This window comes from Cheilinus undulatus, linkage group 8 (assembly GCF_018320785.1).
Source record: "Cheilinus undulatus linkage group 8, ASM1832078v1, whole genome shotgun sequence".
Taxonomy (NCBI): Eukaryota; Metazoa; Chordata; class Actinopteri; order Labriformes; family Labridae; genus Cheilinus; species Cheilinus undulatus.
The window spans coordinates 33,887,215-33,906,406 of NC_054872.1; the positions used below are offsets into that span (position 1 = coordinate 33,887,215).

The 19,192-nt window shown below is 42.8% G+C and overlaps 1 protein-coding gene across 9 annotated transcripts in view; it reads left to right on the forward strand.

Moving 5' to 3' along the window:
* Positions 1-19,192, forward strand: part of cicb (capicua transcriptional repressor b) — a 54,393-nt gene that overhangs the window by 29,823 nt on the left and 5,378 nt on the right. For 6 of the 9 annotated variants that reach the window (XM_041793822.1, XM_041793821.1, XM_041793824.1 and 3 more), the window contains 16 exons: positions 3,878-4,027; positions 4,171-4,345; positions 4,858-4,969; positions 5,058-5,240; positions 5,366-5,498; positions 5,622-5,800; positions 6,016-6,154; positions 6,543-6,640; positions 6,744-7,746; positions 7,856-7,995; positions 8,181-8,332; positions 14,362-14,552; positions 17,201-17,671; positions 17,761-18,119; positions 18,589-18,746; positions 18,844-19,004. In XM_041793822.1, coding sequence (XP_041649756.1) covers positions 3,878-4,027; positions 4,171-4,345; positions 4,858-4,969; positions 5,058-5,240; positions 5,366-5,498; positions 5,622-5,800; positions 6,016-6,154; positions 6,543-6,640; positions 6,744-7,746; positions 7,856-7,995; positions 8,181-8,332; positions 14,362-14,552; positions 17,201-17,671; positions 17,761-18,119; positions 18,589-18,746; positions 18,844-19,004 — 3,804 coding nt within the window. The remainder of the gene's footprint in view (positions 1-3,877; positions 4,028-4,170; positions 4,346-4,857; positions 4,970-5,057; positions 5,241-5,365; positions 5,499-5,621; positions 5,801-6,015; positions 6,155-6,542; positions 6,641-6,743; positions 7,747-7,855; positions 7,996-8,180; positions 8,333-14,361; positions 14,553-17,200; positions 17,672-17,760; positions 18,120-18,588; positions 18,747-18,843; positions 19,005-19,192) is intronic. The other 3 variants (XM_041793828.1, XM_041793829.1, XM_041793827.1) reach the window with 3 other exon arrangements.

The window sequence follows — 19,192 nt, forward strand, 5'->3', positions numbered from 1 at the left end:
TCCACCCACCCACCCTCCTCCTCCATCCCTCTCTGCCTGCCTCTTCTGCTGAAAATGACTCTCAGTCTATTTTTACCCTCTAGTCCTCTCCACTCTTATCCCGTTCCACCCATTTTCCCTCTCTTTCTAACCACCCCTACTCTCCTGTTTTCAATTCTTTTCTTCTCTTACTCTTCCCCTCTCTCCCTTTCCCTTTGAGTGTTGCATCAGAACATTTAAAATCCTGTCTGGAGGAGGCACATTTGCATGATGGAGAGATGGAAAAATGTTTGGGGATTTGAAAGGGCTTTTTTTATGATGGAAAATTACTTCATTCCCCTCCCTGCTGTTTGCTGTGTTCCTAAAAGTACAAATGCAGCATCACAGGATAAGCCATTTACAAATCCTTTCATTTATAATAATGCTTCCATAATACTGTTTTTATACTTTTGTTAAAAACATTGTGGGGGGGGGGGGAGCACACATATTGCATATAGAACAACTCTGCATACTTAAAGAATAGGTTCGGACATGCATTGTCATCCTGATCAGAGACAATTCCAACATCATCTCCTGTTCAGGTTGCACAGACAGACCTTAAATGCAGTATGGAAAGTAAATAGATAATAATTACTCACTAGCGCCTCTCTGCATCGGAAGGTCTCTATGGGTATAAAAGTTTTAGAAGAGCGTTTGTAAGAGGGAGGGACCTTGTCTAAGTTCTGTTACGCCATTGGTTGGCCTACATCTCAGTGTCGGTTTCTGTTTCGTGATTTGACCAATCAATCAAGGTTTACTACGAGTTCTGCACCAATGACATGCACCTGGGGTGGGCTTACAGAAAGAAACACAAAAATACACATTTTTGAGGCGCCACATAAAAGCCAGCTTGTGTTTCTATATAGAAACTATTGTCCTATCTTATAATTAGTATTTAAAAGTATTGATTTTTTCAGATAAGTCCTGTTTTTGGGTTTGGGAGAGTCGTTGGTTGTAAAGCCGGGTGAAATTTGCATATGACTGGCATTCCAGTGCACACTCCGACCAATCAGGGCTCGCGGCGGGCAGATGACAGGTGGCTGCCTTGGCCAATGGCCTAGTGATATTTGCCAAGGGGAGGCGGGACAAGGCTGGGCGAGGTTGACAGGACGAGAAGGGGAGGGGGCGAGTACAGGGGGGGCAAGCAGCCTAGTTTACAACAAGAGGAAGAGGGAGGGAAAGAGAAAGAAAGGGCCAGGGCTTGCGCGAGAGAGAACGAGACAAATTTTAAGGCAGAAACTCGTACTGGTAGCTTTGAAGATGCTGCACGAGGAGTTTTATGGACCAAAACAGTCGAAACGTCAAGTATAACCGAACCGGACGGTGCGCGCGCCGATGTCGTCCACACGGAGTGGCTAGCTAACCTGCTGCAGACGGACGGATCTTACCAACGGCTTTAACCGTAACGTTACTGTACCTCTCCTCATCAAGCCCCGCGTCGGATTCGTGTACAGTATTTTGCCGTCTTAAACAGGCCACTCGCTCGCTGCCTTGTGGAGAAGACAGAAAATACAATAAGAGCGATTCATCTCCGTTTTTTCTTCTCTCTGAGTGGAGCCAGGAGTCCTCGCCGTGGTCGCTTGTATCGCTGTGTGGTACACTCATCAGTTGCTAGCTAGCCGTCAGATCTGTGGCCAAATTGGCCAGGTAGACTACGAGGTGGTTCACTGTACAGATAACAGCTTGTCTCCAGGTTGTATTGGAGACAATAGTGAGTGATAGCTGTTTTGATAACCAAACTGAAGGATAGCGGGCTTGTTAGCACTGGGTGATGGATGAATGCACCAGATTTACAGTGAACGACATCTGCTTATGCGTAGTAAACACGGATAAACCCAAGTCGGTCGCCATCCTTTAGTAGGTGATTTTGGATGTTGACAGGTTGTCAGGTTAAAACAGGTGCATATTGCTGTTTAGGCGGTCAGGTAATGGGAAAAGACAGGTCAATATCGTGTGTAATTTATGTGTCCAAACAATCATCGCCTGGTCATTTTGGCTGAAAATGCGTGTGAATACGCCTTTGTAGCTGAGACATGAGAGCAATTGCGTTTCTTTTGCCTCTGTCTGTGCGACGGGTGCACGACCAGGGGCGTTCCCGGGAGGTTGGTCCAATTTGGAGTAGTGCGCTTGAGGCTCCGATTGTTGCAAGAGGCAGCTAAATGTTCACCTTTGTTGTTTATTTTATGAATCACCAGATATGATTATGTAAATAGTGCACACTTGGACAAGAAGCAGATTCTTAACGCCGCCCTTCCAAGTCTCAAGTAAACGAATCACCTTAGGTTTGATCGCTTCACTTTGCTTGTTGCAGTGCTGTTTAGCCTGATCGACAAGGTGCCCTCTTACAGCAGCCCTGAAGCCTTTTTACTCTAGAGCTTTGGTTGCTTTTTGATACCTGCCGAGCCCACTCCGCTGCAGCTGCACTGTTGCGCCAAGCGATGATAGACATGGCCCAGAAAGACTGCGTAGTTTTCGGGTTGGTGTTTTAATCCAGGCCGTGGATGGGCTCGAGGCCTTGTTAACCCTTTCCTGACCTAGCTGCTGTAGTAATGTAAACAAACAGGGAGAGAGGGCATCGGGGGTAATTAGACCAAAGGGAGGAGGAACCTTGCATTCTGTTATAATCACCGCTTTATTGTGTAGTATATGCACTTTTGCATATCACAGATTTGAAATAAGTTTACCTTTGTATTCTAATCGTTTGTCGTACGTTTTGTCCACCGATGTTTGATCGCCCCGTGTGCAATAGTAGATTGCGGCATTCAGTGAATCAGAGAGATGGACTCTACCTGATAGGCTTGTTTCGTTTTTTACTCGCATTTGTACTTTAAAAGGCCCCTATCGATACCACATCTCTAAATCATCACGATGCAGGTTTATGATGGTGTAATTATTGTGAATGATGACTGCAACCTGTAGGGATAAAACGGATATTGACACTACTGTGCGTGCACCTGTCGTCATCCGCGAGCCTGCCAGCAACATCAGTTCCAGATTTGGATTAATTATGTTTACCTACCCAATTTTGAGTTTTTTGTTGTAGAAAAACGATTTCATAAAGGACATTTCTTTTTTTTTTTGTTCTTTGTTTTTTGGGAGAAGCACAAGGGATTTAATTCAACCATGTTTTCATCCGAGAATCCTCAGTATCTCCGCCAAGGATTAAGCATGTTTGGTTAGTCCATGTCACTTACATCACTGTTAATGTGCAATGCCAGCCTAATTACAAACACCAGTATGTCATTATGACTTTGATGCAAACCTAGGCAATTATTTGAAAACGTTTTCAGAGCTTTAAGGGGAGAATTGGATAACTGAAGTTCTCATTTTTGGAGAAGTGTCACTTTAAGACGATTTCTCCCGTCAAAGGAAACAAAAATAATGCAGTTTCTTATTCATTTATGATGGCTCAAATTGCACTGTCTTCTGTTCCCTGTCCAGTCTGTCATTGAGAACAGAGAGTCCTCTTGTACATCTGCTGTTGTTGGTCTGATTTAACCAGTGAAGTGGCTGGAGGTGTGCTACAGTGGCATAACTGATTTTCTCTGCAGTCCTCAGAGCACTGATATTTTTGTATTCTGCAGCAGATTTTATTCTTTTATTAGCTAAAGGGAAAGACAGTTATTAGGGTCAAAGCATAAACTTGAGTGCATCTCTGTTTATATGCTGTATGTATATATGTGTGTATATATATATTTTGCAATGGCCTGCCATCAACTAATAAGGACATTGATATTGATAACTAATTTAAGAAGACCTAGTTTATTTAAATGTGATATCAGAGCATGAAATCAAACAGTGCCATGGTCATCACATGGTGTTACCTGTTCGCATTAAACCTCACACCCCTTCTTTGCAGTGTGGACCAATGTTGAGCCTCGGTCAGTTCCGGTCTTCCCCTGGCATTCATTGGTCCCTTTCCTGGCACCCACTCAATCAGATTCTTCTTCCCAGCCAGGAGAAGGCCAGCACCCTGTCAACCACCCCCAAATAACCAGTCTGAAGTCAGGTACTGAATACGTTTAAGCTCTACCATATGGCGGTGGAAAAGTGTAATAATCGATTTGATGCCCTTGCTTTTAAATCCTGGTTCGAATGCTTTATATTACTCACTCTGTTTTGAACAAATATGTCTTTGTTATTCTTCCTCAGAGTGTCAGGGGGTGGCAGCTCTGTCACAAGAGCCTGCAGAGGCACCTCCCACGGTAGAGAGAGGTTCCCTGTCCAGGCCTCCCCCCTCTTCTGATGAGCCGCCTCCAGAGAAGGAGAAAGGAGAAGCAGAGAGGGAGAGGCCTGACAGTGAGACAGAGAGCGACGTGGATGACCCGTAAGCACAGAGTTTGTTTCAGATGTAAAGCTGTGAAAGCATCAAGAAACACACTGCACATACACTCTTCTCAGTGTCCATTTTTATAGTTATGTATTGTTCAAGTCAGCCTTCACAGCAATTTTCTGTGTGGTACAGTGTACCCACACATACAGTAAGGGAGTGTGATATTTTCTGTATCCTCATGCTAATTTGGGCAGAAGAGCCCAATGCCAGAACAAAGCAGATGGGAACAAAAGCATTCCATCTCTGGGCTCTATCACTATATGAAAGGCAGTGGCCAGGCTGTCAGCCATTGAAATGGATGAGCTATCTGCTGAATCTGCTGATGTACCTCATGGGAGTTAAACTACTTGGGTTCTGTGTCTACAGCTGGTACACTTACAGCTTTAAGATAAATGGCAGAAATTACAGATGACATTACTTTTCTCTTTAGCTGGCATGTGTGTTTTATCCCTAAAGAGCTATTTTTTTAAGATAACAAGCCTGGGGCTGTTTTTTTCTCCTTTCAGCTTCCTCCCAGGAGTTGTGCCAGAGCAGCCCCTCTCTACATCCCCAGTAAAGCGACGCACTCAGTCTCTCAGTGCACTACCTAAAGATGGAGATAAGAGTAGCCCCGGAAAGGTAGTCTTTTCACAGGTTCCACCAGGACATCAAAGTTCTCAATACTTCATTGAACTAAGATATGCTATGTAATATCTCTGTCTTTCAGAGGGAGAAAGACCACATAAGGCGACCCATGAATGCATTTATGATTTTCAGTAAGCGCCACCGAGCACTGGTGCACCAGCGGCACCCAAACCAGGACAACAGGACAGTTAGTAAAATTCTGGGGGAGTGGTGGTATGCTCTGGGACCGAAGGAGAAACAGAAGTATCATGACTTGGCCTTCCAGGTATCCACAGATCTGTGTTCAGACAAATGAAAAACTAAACACAAAAGTGATCAGGTCATTAAACTTTGTGTGTTTGTGATGATTTTTTTAAACTTCCCTTTTCTTGCCTGTCCCCCTGTTCCCAGGTAAAAGAGGCCCACTTTAAGGCCCACCCAGACTGGAAATGGTGCAACAAAGACAGGAAGAAGTCTAGCTCTGAAGGCCGTGGGGTCCCAGGGGGCAAAGACATCAGAGAGAGGAGCATGTCTGAGTCCACAGGTCAGTTTATTCATCTCTTATGGTAGATATAGTTCTAATTTTGTTTTATCATTTTATACCTATTGTATTTTTACTCCCTAGGCCTCTAACAGTTATCTTTTTCTTTCATTGCCAACCTGATAGAACCCCATTCAGTGGAGCTGAAGGCGGTCGGTCCAGGTCTTGTGGGTGTGTCTGAGAGGAGTACAGGAGACGGTCATATTGGCCAACTTACCCGTCCTCGAGCCTTCTCTCAAAGTGCCATGCACAGTCTGGAGCGGGTTGACAGGGGGAATACACAGGCCCTGGCAGAACTGGCACAAGTAAGAGAACAATATAGAAACCATTTCCCTGTCTTAATTACAAAATATATCTTGTTTGTTTTTCAAATCTGTCTTTAAAACTTAAATTATTCTCTCTAAATTTTAAAATAGGAAACACCTTGGAGGCAGGAATTATAAAAAACACACCAGGAAAAAAACATTATCTTTGCTCAGAGGCGTATTTTCTATAGTGGCTCCTACTTGTATTTTTTCAGATGTGCGGAGATGGCAGCAGTCAGTTTTCCAGTCATGCCCCACCCCTGTCACAGTCCCAGCGGGGCGTCAGTGAGGACATGACAAGTGATGAGGAGCGCATGGTCATCTGTGAAGAGGAGGGAGATGATGATGTCATTGGTGAGAAACCAGACCTATTCTATTGATAATATCACATGTTAAACTGGATATAATAAAGTAATATTACACTGTTTTCCTGTTTTGCTGACCAACTCTCTGGCAACTGCAAATCAAATTGAATGGTTAAATAACATTATCAGTCAGAACTAATAGATAATATGAGCAGTGTTGGCCATGTTTGTCTTTGTCTTTGATTTAGTTAAACTCTCATGAGGTCTTACTGTGTATAACATGGTTTTATTTATGTTTCTGTTCTACTTTGGGTCTAAATTGCATTCAGTTTTCAACCATGCTGTCTATATTTAGCCTACAAGTACAGCCTGACTTAATTGGAACCACAAATTGCTTGAATATCTAGTGTAGCTGTTTTGTATTTTTTTCTTAACAGAGGACCCTTATCCTAGCAGTTCCATTGACCTGAAGTGTAAGGAGCGAGTCACTGACAGTGACAGTGAGAATGGCTCTGGTGATGAAAGTGATCGCAAGGTAACTTGCCAGAACTTAATTTTTTCTCCTGTCATTGAATAATACCAGTGCTTAACTGCATGCAGATTATCTTGAAACATGTTTATCTGTTCCTTTTTTTCAGAGGGTTTTTGCTCCAGTCATTTGCTCCTCTGCATTATCATCCTCCTCACATCACCCCCCTCATGGCAGGAGTGTCTCACTGTCCTCTTACCCCACCAGCAAGCGATATGATGAGGGGAGATCAGGAGGTGGAGGGTTTTTAGATCACAGGAGAAAGGAGAGAGGAGAGGGAGAAGGTAAGGACTCTTTAGGGGGAGAGGGAGGAGGAGGAGTACAAGCCATCTCCCTCTCCCTCTCTTCTGGCCACACAGTCATCTCCACCTCTCCAGCTGGAGGGCCTCCGTCCTCATCAGTAGGCTCAAGTGGAACAAACCCATTCCTTGGCACTGGAGCTGTGAGGGTGGCCTCTACTGTGGTGACCAATGTAATGCGTCCTGTTATTAGCACACCACTCCCAATCGCTAGCAAGCCCAGAGATGGAGGAACTTCATCCAGCCCCCATCCACCAGAGAGAAAGTCCCTGACTCCTCAGCAGCAGCCACAACTTCTGATTGGTTCAGGGCCAGGAGGCATGGCTGCAGCAACAGGGGGTGGGTACTACTCTTCCTCATCACCTAATCCTGTAGCTGCAGGCGTGGGCCCTGGTGGTGTAGTGACTAATTTGGTATTAGGAGGAGCCCTCTCCACTCAACCTGCTGTGCAACTCATCACCCCCTCCCCTCAGCCTTCCCAGCAACAAGCGCTCCCCCCCACTGCTATTTCAGCACCACATAGCCAAACCAATGGGCCTTTGCCTCTACCCCTGCTTCAGCCCCAGTTCCTTCCTGCCTCTTCTCTTGCATCCCCTGGGGGTAAGGCCATCACACAAGTTCAATACATCCTGCCCACCCTACCTGCAAGCACTCACCCCAAGAGTCCTCCTCAACAGCCAACCAGTATCTTCAACCTGCCCACAGCTCCCCCCACACATGTGTCCTTGGCCAATGGAAAGCAGCAGAGTGCAGGGTCACTGACAGGATATACGTCCAACCAGGCTGTGGGAGTGGTCAGCCCGGGAACAAGAGGTGAGAGTTTTGGAGCAGCAGAGTCACTGCAAAGCTTCCCCTCTAAATAACTATAACTCTGTGGTGACTCTGGTACCAATTCCATCCTCAATCTCTCTGTTTTTGTCAGTACAAACACAGTCTCCAGTCCTCCAGGGTAAAATGCTTGTTCCCATGGCAACAGTACGGACTGCGCCTGCCCAAGCCCAGCAGTTTCCCATTGTGGCTCCACCTCTTCCTGTCCAGAATGGGGCTCAGGCCGGAAGCAAGGTCAGTGAGCACCTCATTGGAAAAGCTGATATGAAAACTTAAGAAATAGCTTCCTTTTTTCTTTGTAAGAAGAAAACATTAGCTCACCACTTGCACTGCCCATTCTTATATTATTCACCCAGTACCCAGTCTTTGTATTTATTTGTTTATTTTTTTAATTTTCTCTTCTTTTCCTGTCTCCCCAGATCATCCAGATAGCTCCCATGCCTGTTCAATCCCAGCTGCCTCAGGGTGGAGCAGTCCATCCTACCAGCCCCTTCCCTGTGGGCACTGCAGCTGTGGTGGCTCCAGGATCAGCTCCTTCCCAGGCTGTTCTTCTGCCACCAGCACCTACCAGGTAGGAAAGATTTAACAAGTACAATTTAAGAATGAAGGTGGGTCCTGTATCTTTTTGAATAGACATCAAACCTTTTGTGGTTCTCACTGTGCTTCGGGGCATTCACTGTTGACTAAATAACAATGGCTAGCAATTGATAAAGAATATAATATGTCCAATAGCCTTACAAGCAACTGTGGACACATAGTTTGTGCTGAGGTGGTGAAAGTGTTCACGTTTGGAAAGAAAAAAAAAAAAAAAGATGGGATGTATGGTTTTATTGTCATTGCAGTGCAGGAATACGGTCTTGGATGCTACCCCTGCCAGTGTAAATAGCATAGTAAGGAGAGATAAATTGATAAAGTAAAATAATAACAATACTAAAACGTACATGCCAGATAATGTGTTACATTTAATAAGGCAACAGGGATTGTACAGTGGGGATTGAACTCAAGTCAAGTGAGTTCTACTCGTTACTACTGTTCTTGTCTAGCCAACCAATATACCTTTTCTCCTTTAAGAGGGCACTCACACTAGACCTTCCGTACCATGCCATATTCTGGTTTTTTTTTCTTTTTTTTAACATTTATTTTTGGCCTTTTTGCCTTTATTAGATAGGACAGTGGATAGAGTTGGAAATGGGGAGAGAGCGGGGAGAGACATGCAGGAAATAGTGCCACAGGCCGGATTCGAACCTGGGTCGCCTGCGTACATGGCATGCACCTTAACCACTCGACTACCGGCGCGCCACCATGCCATATTCTAACTGTGCCAAAGCCCATTTGACCCCCTCCCCTGTCCCCCCTTTTGCCCGCACTCACACTGCTCAGCGCATCCAGGCCTGGGCACAGATACATAATGCACCGACATCATCACACGAAGCATCCACTGTTGATGAACTTATACGTGTTGATGACTCAGTATACATAAGTATTGTTTTTAGGCTGTAAAATAGCAACAGATTTATACAATATCTGATCTGACACAGGAGTTATTTCAGCTGACCTGGGATCAGTAGGCTATGTTAACTATATAGAGCCCAGTGAGGAGAGAGAGAGCGGTTTATAATGGAGAGTTATTGCTCTCTACAGCATATAATCTTGAGCCTGATCAGAGTTCCAAGCACTTCTGCTGAATGAAACTTTATAACTTTGTAACTAGTATGAGCCCCTACAGTCATTCCTCTACGTGTCCGTATACTATCTGATCCCCCTTGCATTCCTTTATGTGCCATGAACTGTACCATCTCTCTGCATAATTATTGATGCATTTCAGTGCTACACCAAACAAGCTCTCATGTCATAGGACAGCCTATGTCCAGAGCAGGATTAAATGTTCAGTTAAGAGACTTTTTTACCGTGACGAGAGCATTTTTAACCATCTGACAAAAGCTGGAAGTGAAAATGCCACAGAATTAATTAACGATGTTCCTTTCAAACGATAGCGATCAAGACTAATTCAGTGGATGATAGTTTGGCATTGTAACTTGTTGAAAAACAACGAGACAAAACATATATTTCTCTCCATCTCTCTAGAATTTTTTTTCCTTCTCTAGCTCTCTTTAGGGCAGTCTGTTGAGCATGCAGCTGCTGCCTGGTGTGCTCTCTGTGCCCTGAAGCGGGTCCGTCTATTGTTACTTCATGTTACATCACATTCCCGCACTTGTGCTCCTTCATTTGCATCCGTGCTGTGCCTAGGCCGACCTTGTCCCTCCGTGCCGGGGCCGCAAAGCATGCCGCGCCGAAGCACGGAACAATTGCACTCGCACTGGTCAAACATACTGGACTTTAGGCTGAAATGGGATCAGGCACGGTACGGATGGCCTAGTGTGAGTGCACCCTAAAATGTGCAATAAAGATGAACTCTTTTATGTAAAAGCTAATCTTATACTAGGTTAAGGTGGGTGATTTTACTTTTTATTTCAGCATTTTATCTATTGATTACCCTCCTTCACCTTCTAAAGCAAGTCTGTGATATGATTCTCAGCTCATGTCTGTGCATTATCAAGATAATTTAGTAAGTCTTTGTATGCTCAGTTTTCAGTACTCTCTAGTTGCCAAACATTCTGCCAACTTACTAAAAGCTGTCCATCTCAAGTTGTTGTTATACATATATTTACTCTCCGTAGATTGAATGTTGAGATACTGGTGGTACCCTGTAGGGATGGGTGTATGAGTATTTGTTGTGGTGGTCATTACTCGAGTAGGGTTGACAGCCCCCATTGGATTGGTCGGGTGTTTTGTCAAAAAGTTTTGGTTGGGTCAGGATCACTCTGGTCGGCGAGTCAGGTGGAGTGAATGGGTCACGTGACACCATATGTCATGTCCTGTGACTTGCGAAGAAATGCAGAAAAAGTGTTTCCAATGCAATTTTGGATTTACTTCTATATCAAAGCATCTCAAAAACCTCCTCATGAGAGCGTAAAAACTTTTTAACAATGTTTAAGAGCTTTTATCGTGCTATTTAGATATATTTAGATTTTTAAGGGTAATGAAAACATAGCTACTGACTCAATTAAGACACAGTACAGATTTCCTAGTGTGAGTGTGTCCTAAAAGTTTCTCTCAGTCTCTCCAACTTGGCATAGCTGGTGCTGTTTGAAGTTCACTGCAGGGTTGGATGGATTGATCAAGTGGGATGTCTAAGGAGTGACAGAGCCACAGGCTTATTTCCGCTGCTTATTTTCATTACAGTACCAAACAGTTTTCCCCATTTTACAAATTTTCACGGTGAATGTAAATATAACGTAATGGACTCAGTGTTTGGGTGCATGACATGTTTTTCAGATTAAGGCTCTGTTATGCTTTCTGCGTAGTCGGCCATATGATTGATTGATTGATCAGTGAGGAGCAGGCTCTGCCCTTACCCGAGAACGTCGAAGAACATCAGCCATTAGCCCTAGTTAGCAGATGTCTTTTGTAATGAAACCAGAGCGGAGGAGATTGGCTTTCTAAAAACAAAACTGGTAGCCGGTGATATGCTCACAGTTTTGTTGAAGGAGAAGTTCAGGGAGCCAAAGGCATTTGTCGAGCCAGAGAAAAAGCCACCACCATGGCTATCAACTGCTACAAGAGTGAGACAGGTGTATGTGGAAAGAGCAGCGTGTTTGTTAAAGTGACAGGTACAGTAGACTCATGGACAGATCCTCGCTGTTCGTGATTTTCTCTCAGAGTAGCATTTTTTGGTCCATGGAGGAGTTGACAGCGATGGCGCAATAATGTTTAGACTGCAGAAGTCTGTGTTAACTTTTTCTAAACATTTATACAGTTAATAGACCTCAGTAAAATTATAATCTCTTGTGACTTCATTCAGAGCAGGGATTTGTAGTGCTAATGTTCACAGTAATGATTTGTGAGTACCCGAGTACTGGAAATACAGTAAAATCCCATCCTTAGTACCTTGTGAAAGTATAGTAATTAGAATCTCTGTGTAAAATCTTAAATTTTTGGTATTTGTGTTGGTCTGAGGTATAATATCATTGCAGTGCAAAAGTACGGTAGTTGGTTGAGTCTGGGAAGGAGGTTGTCATGAATCTTTTAAGCTGTAAAGTACAGTTTAAGTGGTTTCCATATTTTAAAACAATGACAAAGTTAAAGAATTAAAGGTATTGTATATGTCATTGGGATAGTTTGGTGCAAAACACCTTTGTGGTGTTATAAAAACCAATTCTGATTGAGCTCTGCGTACATCGAACAAAACATTAACCTGGGTTAACAAGCCACTTCCTGCCTGTCATCAGATAGATCCATATTGCAAAGCTTTCAGCTTAGGTGTCGTGAAAAGTATTTGCCCCTTTCTGATTCCTGACTTTTTGCATATTTATAACACTTAAATGTTTCAGATCATCAAACCAACAAATATTTCAGAAAGACAACCCAAGTAAATACAAAATGCAGTTTCTTAATGACGATTTTATTTATTAAGGGAAAAAAATCCAAACCTATCTGGCCCTATGTGAAAAAGTATTGCCCGCCGAACCTAAAAACTGGTTTTGCCTCCTTTAGCAGCAATAACTGAAATCAAATGTTTGCGATAACCGGTGATGAATGGCCCACTCTTTTTCGCAGATTTGTTTTAACTCAGCCATAGTGGAGGATTTTCAAGCATGAGCTACCTGTTTAAGGTCACACACCAACATCTCAATTGGATTGGACTTTGGCTTGGCTGCTCCAAAACCTTTTTTTTTTTTTTTTTTGAGCCATTCAGAGGTGGACTATGTTTTGGGTTGTTGTCCTGCTGCATAACCCAAGAGTGCTTGAGCTTGAGGGCACAAATTGATGACCGGACGTTGGCCTTTAGGATTTTCTGGTAGACAACCGAATCCATTGTTCCATCAATCACAGCAAGTCGTCCAGGTCCTTGTGGCAATGCTGTATACACTGGTAAAAGTTTGTTTATTTCCTCAACCTCTCTGTTCTTGTTCGCTGACTGCCTCATGCGAGGCTGTGTTTTTCATGGCACGCTAGGGGTAAAAATATCGATTAATCGATGCATCGCAATATTTCCCCCCTCAATTCAATATCAATTCAGCAAATCCTCTGAATTGATTCACCTCCTGGCCAGTGGGGGTCACTGTGCGTGTGATTCGCGTTGTATGGATGGAGGCTGCACTCGACCAAACAACAACCAACCATAACCATGTTATGTGAGGTTTGTCACAATTTCCAAGAGGAAAGAAATATTATTAAAGTTTACATGCACTTTACTTTCAGTGTTTATACAGAACTGTCATGTTTTTTACTTTTGTACTCCTTATGCACAAATAAGTTATTATTGTGCAAATTTTTATTTTCAGGTGTTTTATTGCTAAAAAATGTGAGGTGACCTACCACATATGTTCACATGGGCATGAAAATAATTATTAAAAATTGTCAACAGGTTATTTGTGTATTTCTACTTCTTACTGAATCAACATCAAAGCATTGAAATCAATATCGAATTGATATCGAATTGAATCGCAACCACAAGAATCAAAATCAAATTGAATCATGAGGTTCTTAGCAATACCCAGCCCTATGGCACGCAGGAGTAAGGCATCGATAAGCATTGCTGTGCTCTCTGTTTAAGCAACATTATTTTAAAAAGCACTACTACTTCACTCACTAATGGTAGACAGCAGCCACTCATGGGACTTGGGTGATTCAGAGTCTCGGAAAATTTGCTGACATCTCTTACCAAAGATAACTCACCTACAACCATCTTTTGACTTAAATCAATGAGGGGACCATTTACTAAAACTGTGTTCTTGGCCCAAAATAGAAAGCAAATGGAACAAGAACTTACACAGTTTTCAGCCTGTTACAAATGAGAAAAGGTTGATTCAGTCTTTTCAGACAGATTGAATACCTTTAGAAGAGGACCTGATGATTCAGGATTTTAAGAAGGCTGTTACATTTGGGGTTGACTTGCAAAATTGTTTATCAATAAAAACTGAGCATCAGTGCAGATTATATCAACTTTCAACTCTATGGTAACTGTAAATGAAATACCCCTTTCCCCTTTTCATATATATATATTAAGTAACTGCTATAATCAAGATAAGATGAATTACACTGTATCTAAGTATACAGTATTGTTTCCTACAGCAGGGATGTCCACATTTCCTGAAGCACAGTGAGCAGACATTATGAGAAACAAAAACTCCAGCAGGGGTGCAGCTGTAGCAGTGCAGCTCTATTCTGGATGTGTTAGTCATGCTGCTGGTGGCCCAAGTTGCCTCTGCCTGCCACCCCCACACTACCTCTTAGCTCCTAGCGCACACACACAAACAGCACTAGTCATCCTGTGCCGCTTGCTGTGATGTACACTCACCCCCTGACCCTCACTGCAGCACTTCTTTTTTTGTCTTCCTCTTTCTTTCTAATCACGTCTCTGTTCCCTCTGTTCCTGTTCTGGCTCATTATTGTAACTCAACAACTCTTGTCACCTCTTTTGCCACTGACTTTCATACAGAAATGTCACCTTTTCTTCTTCCCTCTCTCTTTTCAAAATTTTTAATTCTCATTTTGACTTCTTTAATCACTTCTCTGTTTTCTGTATCTACCATTCAGGATCACCTATGTCCAGTCCACTCCAGGGGTCCCATCAACTCTTCCTCTGGTATCCACAACAACAGGCTCCTCCACCGCACAGCAAACCCTGCCAGTGGCTGGATCTGCATATGTTCCATCGCCCCTAGCAACACTTGGGTTCACCGCAATCGCACCACCTGGACAAACGCTGGTGCAGCCGCTGATTGCAGGTTAGTGCTGCAAAAAGAAACTCACTGGTTGTAGTTTTCCTTTGCCAGTCAGTAGTTTTGTACATATTGCATAAAACTAGGTTGAGCAGTATGGGAGCGAAAAGCATTAATATGCATACATACCACTTTAATAATACTAAATTCTGTCCCTTTAATTGAAGCACACTTCTCTAAAGGTTCTTTGCAGATTATGTCACAGCAAAGAAAATATGCTGAAAATATTGGGCTACTTTTGAGTCCTGAAAGTAGTGACACATTTATGCAAAAACATTTAACAGCTCATGGAGAAACAGCGGCAGACTGCATTAAAGGCCTCCATCAAAACTTTGGACGAGTGTAATCAGACAACACACACATATGTTCTATTTCCACCTAGTGGTCTGGTATGGTTCAGTACAGTTTGTCACAATAAAAATCTATCATGCTTGTGTTTCCACAGCCGATATCTGTCCTGCTCCGCTCGTTGTGATAGGAAATCTGTCTCTGTATAGAGATATGGATCATTTGGCTCATCTTAGCAATGAGAGCCAGTCTTTTGGCTCCCAAATGGCTCTTCCTGTGGTACCAATTTAGCTTTTTAAATGTTTATTAACTTACAAAAACAATGGAAATTTAGAATGTGGCTCTCAAATGTGGTAGTCTGTTTATGTAGTTCACATAAACGAGCCATGTCATAGAATAAGAGCAGCCTCAGTAGGTAGAGTCAGTTGTCCCACCATCAGAAGGACACAGGTTCAATCTCCGTTTCCTGCAGTCACATGATGTGTCCTTGGGCAAGATACTTAACCCCAATTTGCTCCCACTGCTTCTTCAATGGAGTGTAAATGGATATGGATGGGTATAAATGGGATTAGCTAATACTGATGGCAAATTCTCCAGAAATGTGGAGTAAAAGGTTGTGAATGGGTAGGTGTGACCTGTGGTGTAAAAATGTTTTGAGTGGTCAGATGACTAGAAAAGCACTATACAAGCTCAAGTCCATTTACTATTTTTTACCATTCTTGAACAGCACATCATTGCTCAGTTGCTCACACCACAAGGTCTGGTTGGTTTATAGTATATCACTGATTCAATCAAAATCATGTTCATGACAAAATGAGGGAGAAAAGCTGTTAAAGGGACACAACTAGCCTCTTAACTCAGTGTAAGACTCCACAAGACTCTTGTCTACCTTCATGTGGCTCGTGTATTTGCAGGGCTGAGTAATATGGGATTTAGATCTCCATGTCTGGCAGACTAGTGTAACTGTGTTAAAAACCCCCTTTTTTATAAAGAGATCTACCTAATACATGTAGACATTTTCTGATCACAATTGCAACATTTAGGTCCACCTAGAGCTTATATGTAATAACTTTCCTTTGTTCTCATTGATTCCTAACTTCTGTTCTTCACATCCCACCCATCTGACGTTTGCGTAACATTGAGATCTTGTGACTGCAAATAACCTATAAACAGCAAACCTGCTTAGAACTGGTGCATACTATAATATGGATTCATGACTTTCTGTCTTGTTGTGAACCAGGCCACTGAACAAAGCACTGAACAAAAATAGAGTCTTATAATATTAACGGACGAATAACAAAGACACATACTATGATCCATTTTATCTTAAAGCCTAACACTTTCAATTCTTTCCCACACTAAAATTGTGGATTTCCAACTGCAAGACCAAAAGATAAGAGTTGAAAGCTTTTATTCAACTCTGAATGAAGTGGGTTATTGTTTAGCATGTTATGGCTAATCTGTTAGTAGATACATATATTTGCATGTGAGTAGCATTTTTGCAAAATTAGTGCAAACACAAGCTGCATAAACTCTGTTATCTAAAACAACAGGGGAAAGATCTGCCCACATTAACCCTTAAACTGCAAAAAAACTCAGTTATAACATGAAATAAAAGATATAGCCTTTTAAATAAAATTGTCTGCTACAGTTTGTTTTTCAATGGCCTCTCTAACATAATAGACACTTAATCTGAGGGCATTGACTGTTGTAATGTTTCTAATGCACAGATCTATTATCATAATGAAAAAATTAAACACTGGAGGTTACTGTCTAACATGGAGCGCAACAACTCCTTTGTTGCTGCTCTGTCCATCCTCCGCCCAGCTGATATTATGTATTTATTTGTAGATTCTAGCAACACATACTATATTTAGCAATATTTCTTAGAAAGATTGAATACATTCTGCGGCTTTTCAAATAAGTTTTCTTTGTTGTGTTTTGCTTACCTGGCTTGTACTGTTGGGTACATTGCTGAACAATGGCAGTGGTATTGCAATGTTTGATCAGTAGCCATAAACCTTGAGAAAATGTGAAGAAATAAAAATGGGAAGTATGGACACAAAACTTCTTATCTGTATGCGTTTCAGATGTAGAGTACAAATGAGCCTTCACAGCTTAATAATGGCATTTTAACTTCTTACCTTTAGTGTGATATAACAGCAAAATAGCTTGCGTGAGAATACGGTGATGATACACACACTTCTGTTATCAGAATTTTATTTCAATATATTCCATCAGTGATATGTGTTGACTTCAGTAATAATCAGTACTATAATGAAAGCTAACTCAAGTGAAGACAGACAATAACAATTAATGTTGATAGTGAATCTTTGAGGATTATCACTTTATGTTCCTTCCTCCAGGTCAGCCTCCACTTCTGGCCACAGCTCAGTCTCCTTTGCCCTCCACCTCGGCCCCTGCCTCGGGCTCCAGCAGCCAGATCGTTACTGCCATCTATCCTCCTTCCCCTAGCGTCACCATGGCAACAGGGGTGGTCTCCATGACAGCAGTGCCCCCCAGTGTGGTTTATGCTGTCTCCAGCCCCTCCAGTGCTTCCCCTCACATCCTGTCCAAACACACAGCAACCCCAACAACGGTCACACACCCACATCCACAGCTCCATACAGACCGACAGGTAGACAAGCACCTGCCCCCGGACAGACCTGCAGAGCGTCAGACAGACAGACAGGCCGAGAGGCAGGCAGAACTGCTTATGCACTCTGACAGGCAGCTGGAGAGACAGTCACAGATCTCCAGCAGCTCAGTGGCACCTCCCAGTGGTTCAAATGTGTCCATAAGGCCTTGCAGTCCTCCACCTCAGATCCAAACACCAGGTACTTGTTTCTGTTAAATTCTTGGCTTTGCAAGGTTGGAATTAAAGGAATCCCTACTATTAATAATATAACTGTATTTATCTTTACAGGGAGTATATCAGCTACACCCAAACTAACCCAGCTTCCAGTCAGGACCCCTCAGAAGGTGAAAGCAACAGTGGCAAACATCCCTGTTGGCAGCTATGAAGGAGGGGGCAGAGGAAAAGAGAGGGACAGAGAGAAGGAGAGGGAAAGAGAGAGAGAACGGGAGAGGGAGAGAGAGCGGGAAAAGGAGATGGATGCTGCTGCCTCCAGTCATTTTTCCTTTGAGGTTGAGCCTGCAGGGCAGTCCGGTTCTCCAACCACACATCCCATTGAGGAGCCTCAGTCATCCGAGAGGCCACTGGAGGGTGCCAGTGCAGCAGACTCCTCTGAAACACGGAACAGAGAAAGCACAACCGCCAAAGAGGTGAGAGGAATGTTTGATTTTTAGCCCTGACATTATGATTACAAACTACAAAGTTTATTTATCTATTTACATTGGATCCCCATTAATTGTTACTGCAGTAATGACTGTTCTTCCTGGGGTCCACAAAGAGACATGACAATACACAATAGATAATCAAACAAATATACAAACAGTAACAAGATAAAGTAAAATACAATAAAATCAAACAGTCACAACAATCCAATTACTAAAATATTTCATAGAGTCTGGAACACACATAGTTAAAGCATTTGTTTACAGTACCATAACTTAAATTTCCATAACAGTCTATTAAAAATCTGTCAGATTCATTTAATCTTTACCATCTGTTTCTAGTAAAAAAAAAAGGCTTATTTCTTTTCTTTTTTTGTAAAGTTGTCCTCAATTTCTTTTTAAAAGTAAGTGTTTAAAAGTTGTTCTTGACCCATGGCACCTCTGACTTTGTCTGCAGTCTGGATGGAAGGAGTCCCTCCCCTCCTCTCCTCTTCCCCCTCCTTCAACCACAGACTCCACCCTTCCTCCCCCACAGACAGACAAAGATGCTCCTATACCCAAAAAGGTCAAATCCCGCCCACCACCGCTGAAGAAGACATTTGACTCTGTGGACAAGTGAGTTAACACCTTTGTGAATCTTCTGTCTTAGACTGTAGTGATGATTGTTGGACAGTGTATATATACTGTGTATTCTGTTTGTGTGTGCTTGCTGGTCTGGCAGGGTGCTGTCGGAGGTATATTTTGAGGAGCGCTTTGCAGAGCTGCCAGAGTTTCGGCCTGAGGAGGTTTTGCCTTCACCCACCCTGCAGAGCCTGGCCACTTCACCTCGAGCCATTCTGGGCAGCTATCGTCGTAAGAGGAAGAACTCGACAGGTATATCTCTTTTCTGCATTTTACACCACCCGAATGTCTGCATTCCTCAGTCAGGAGCTGCAGTGAACATCAGTTAGCAGACAGCACAAAGTTACTCCATACAGATAAATATTTGTCTTTTACCTTTGTCGTTTCAAGGATCAACTAAAAGTATAGGTCCAGTTACATAGTTTCAAACTTTATGTATA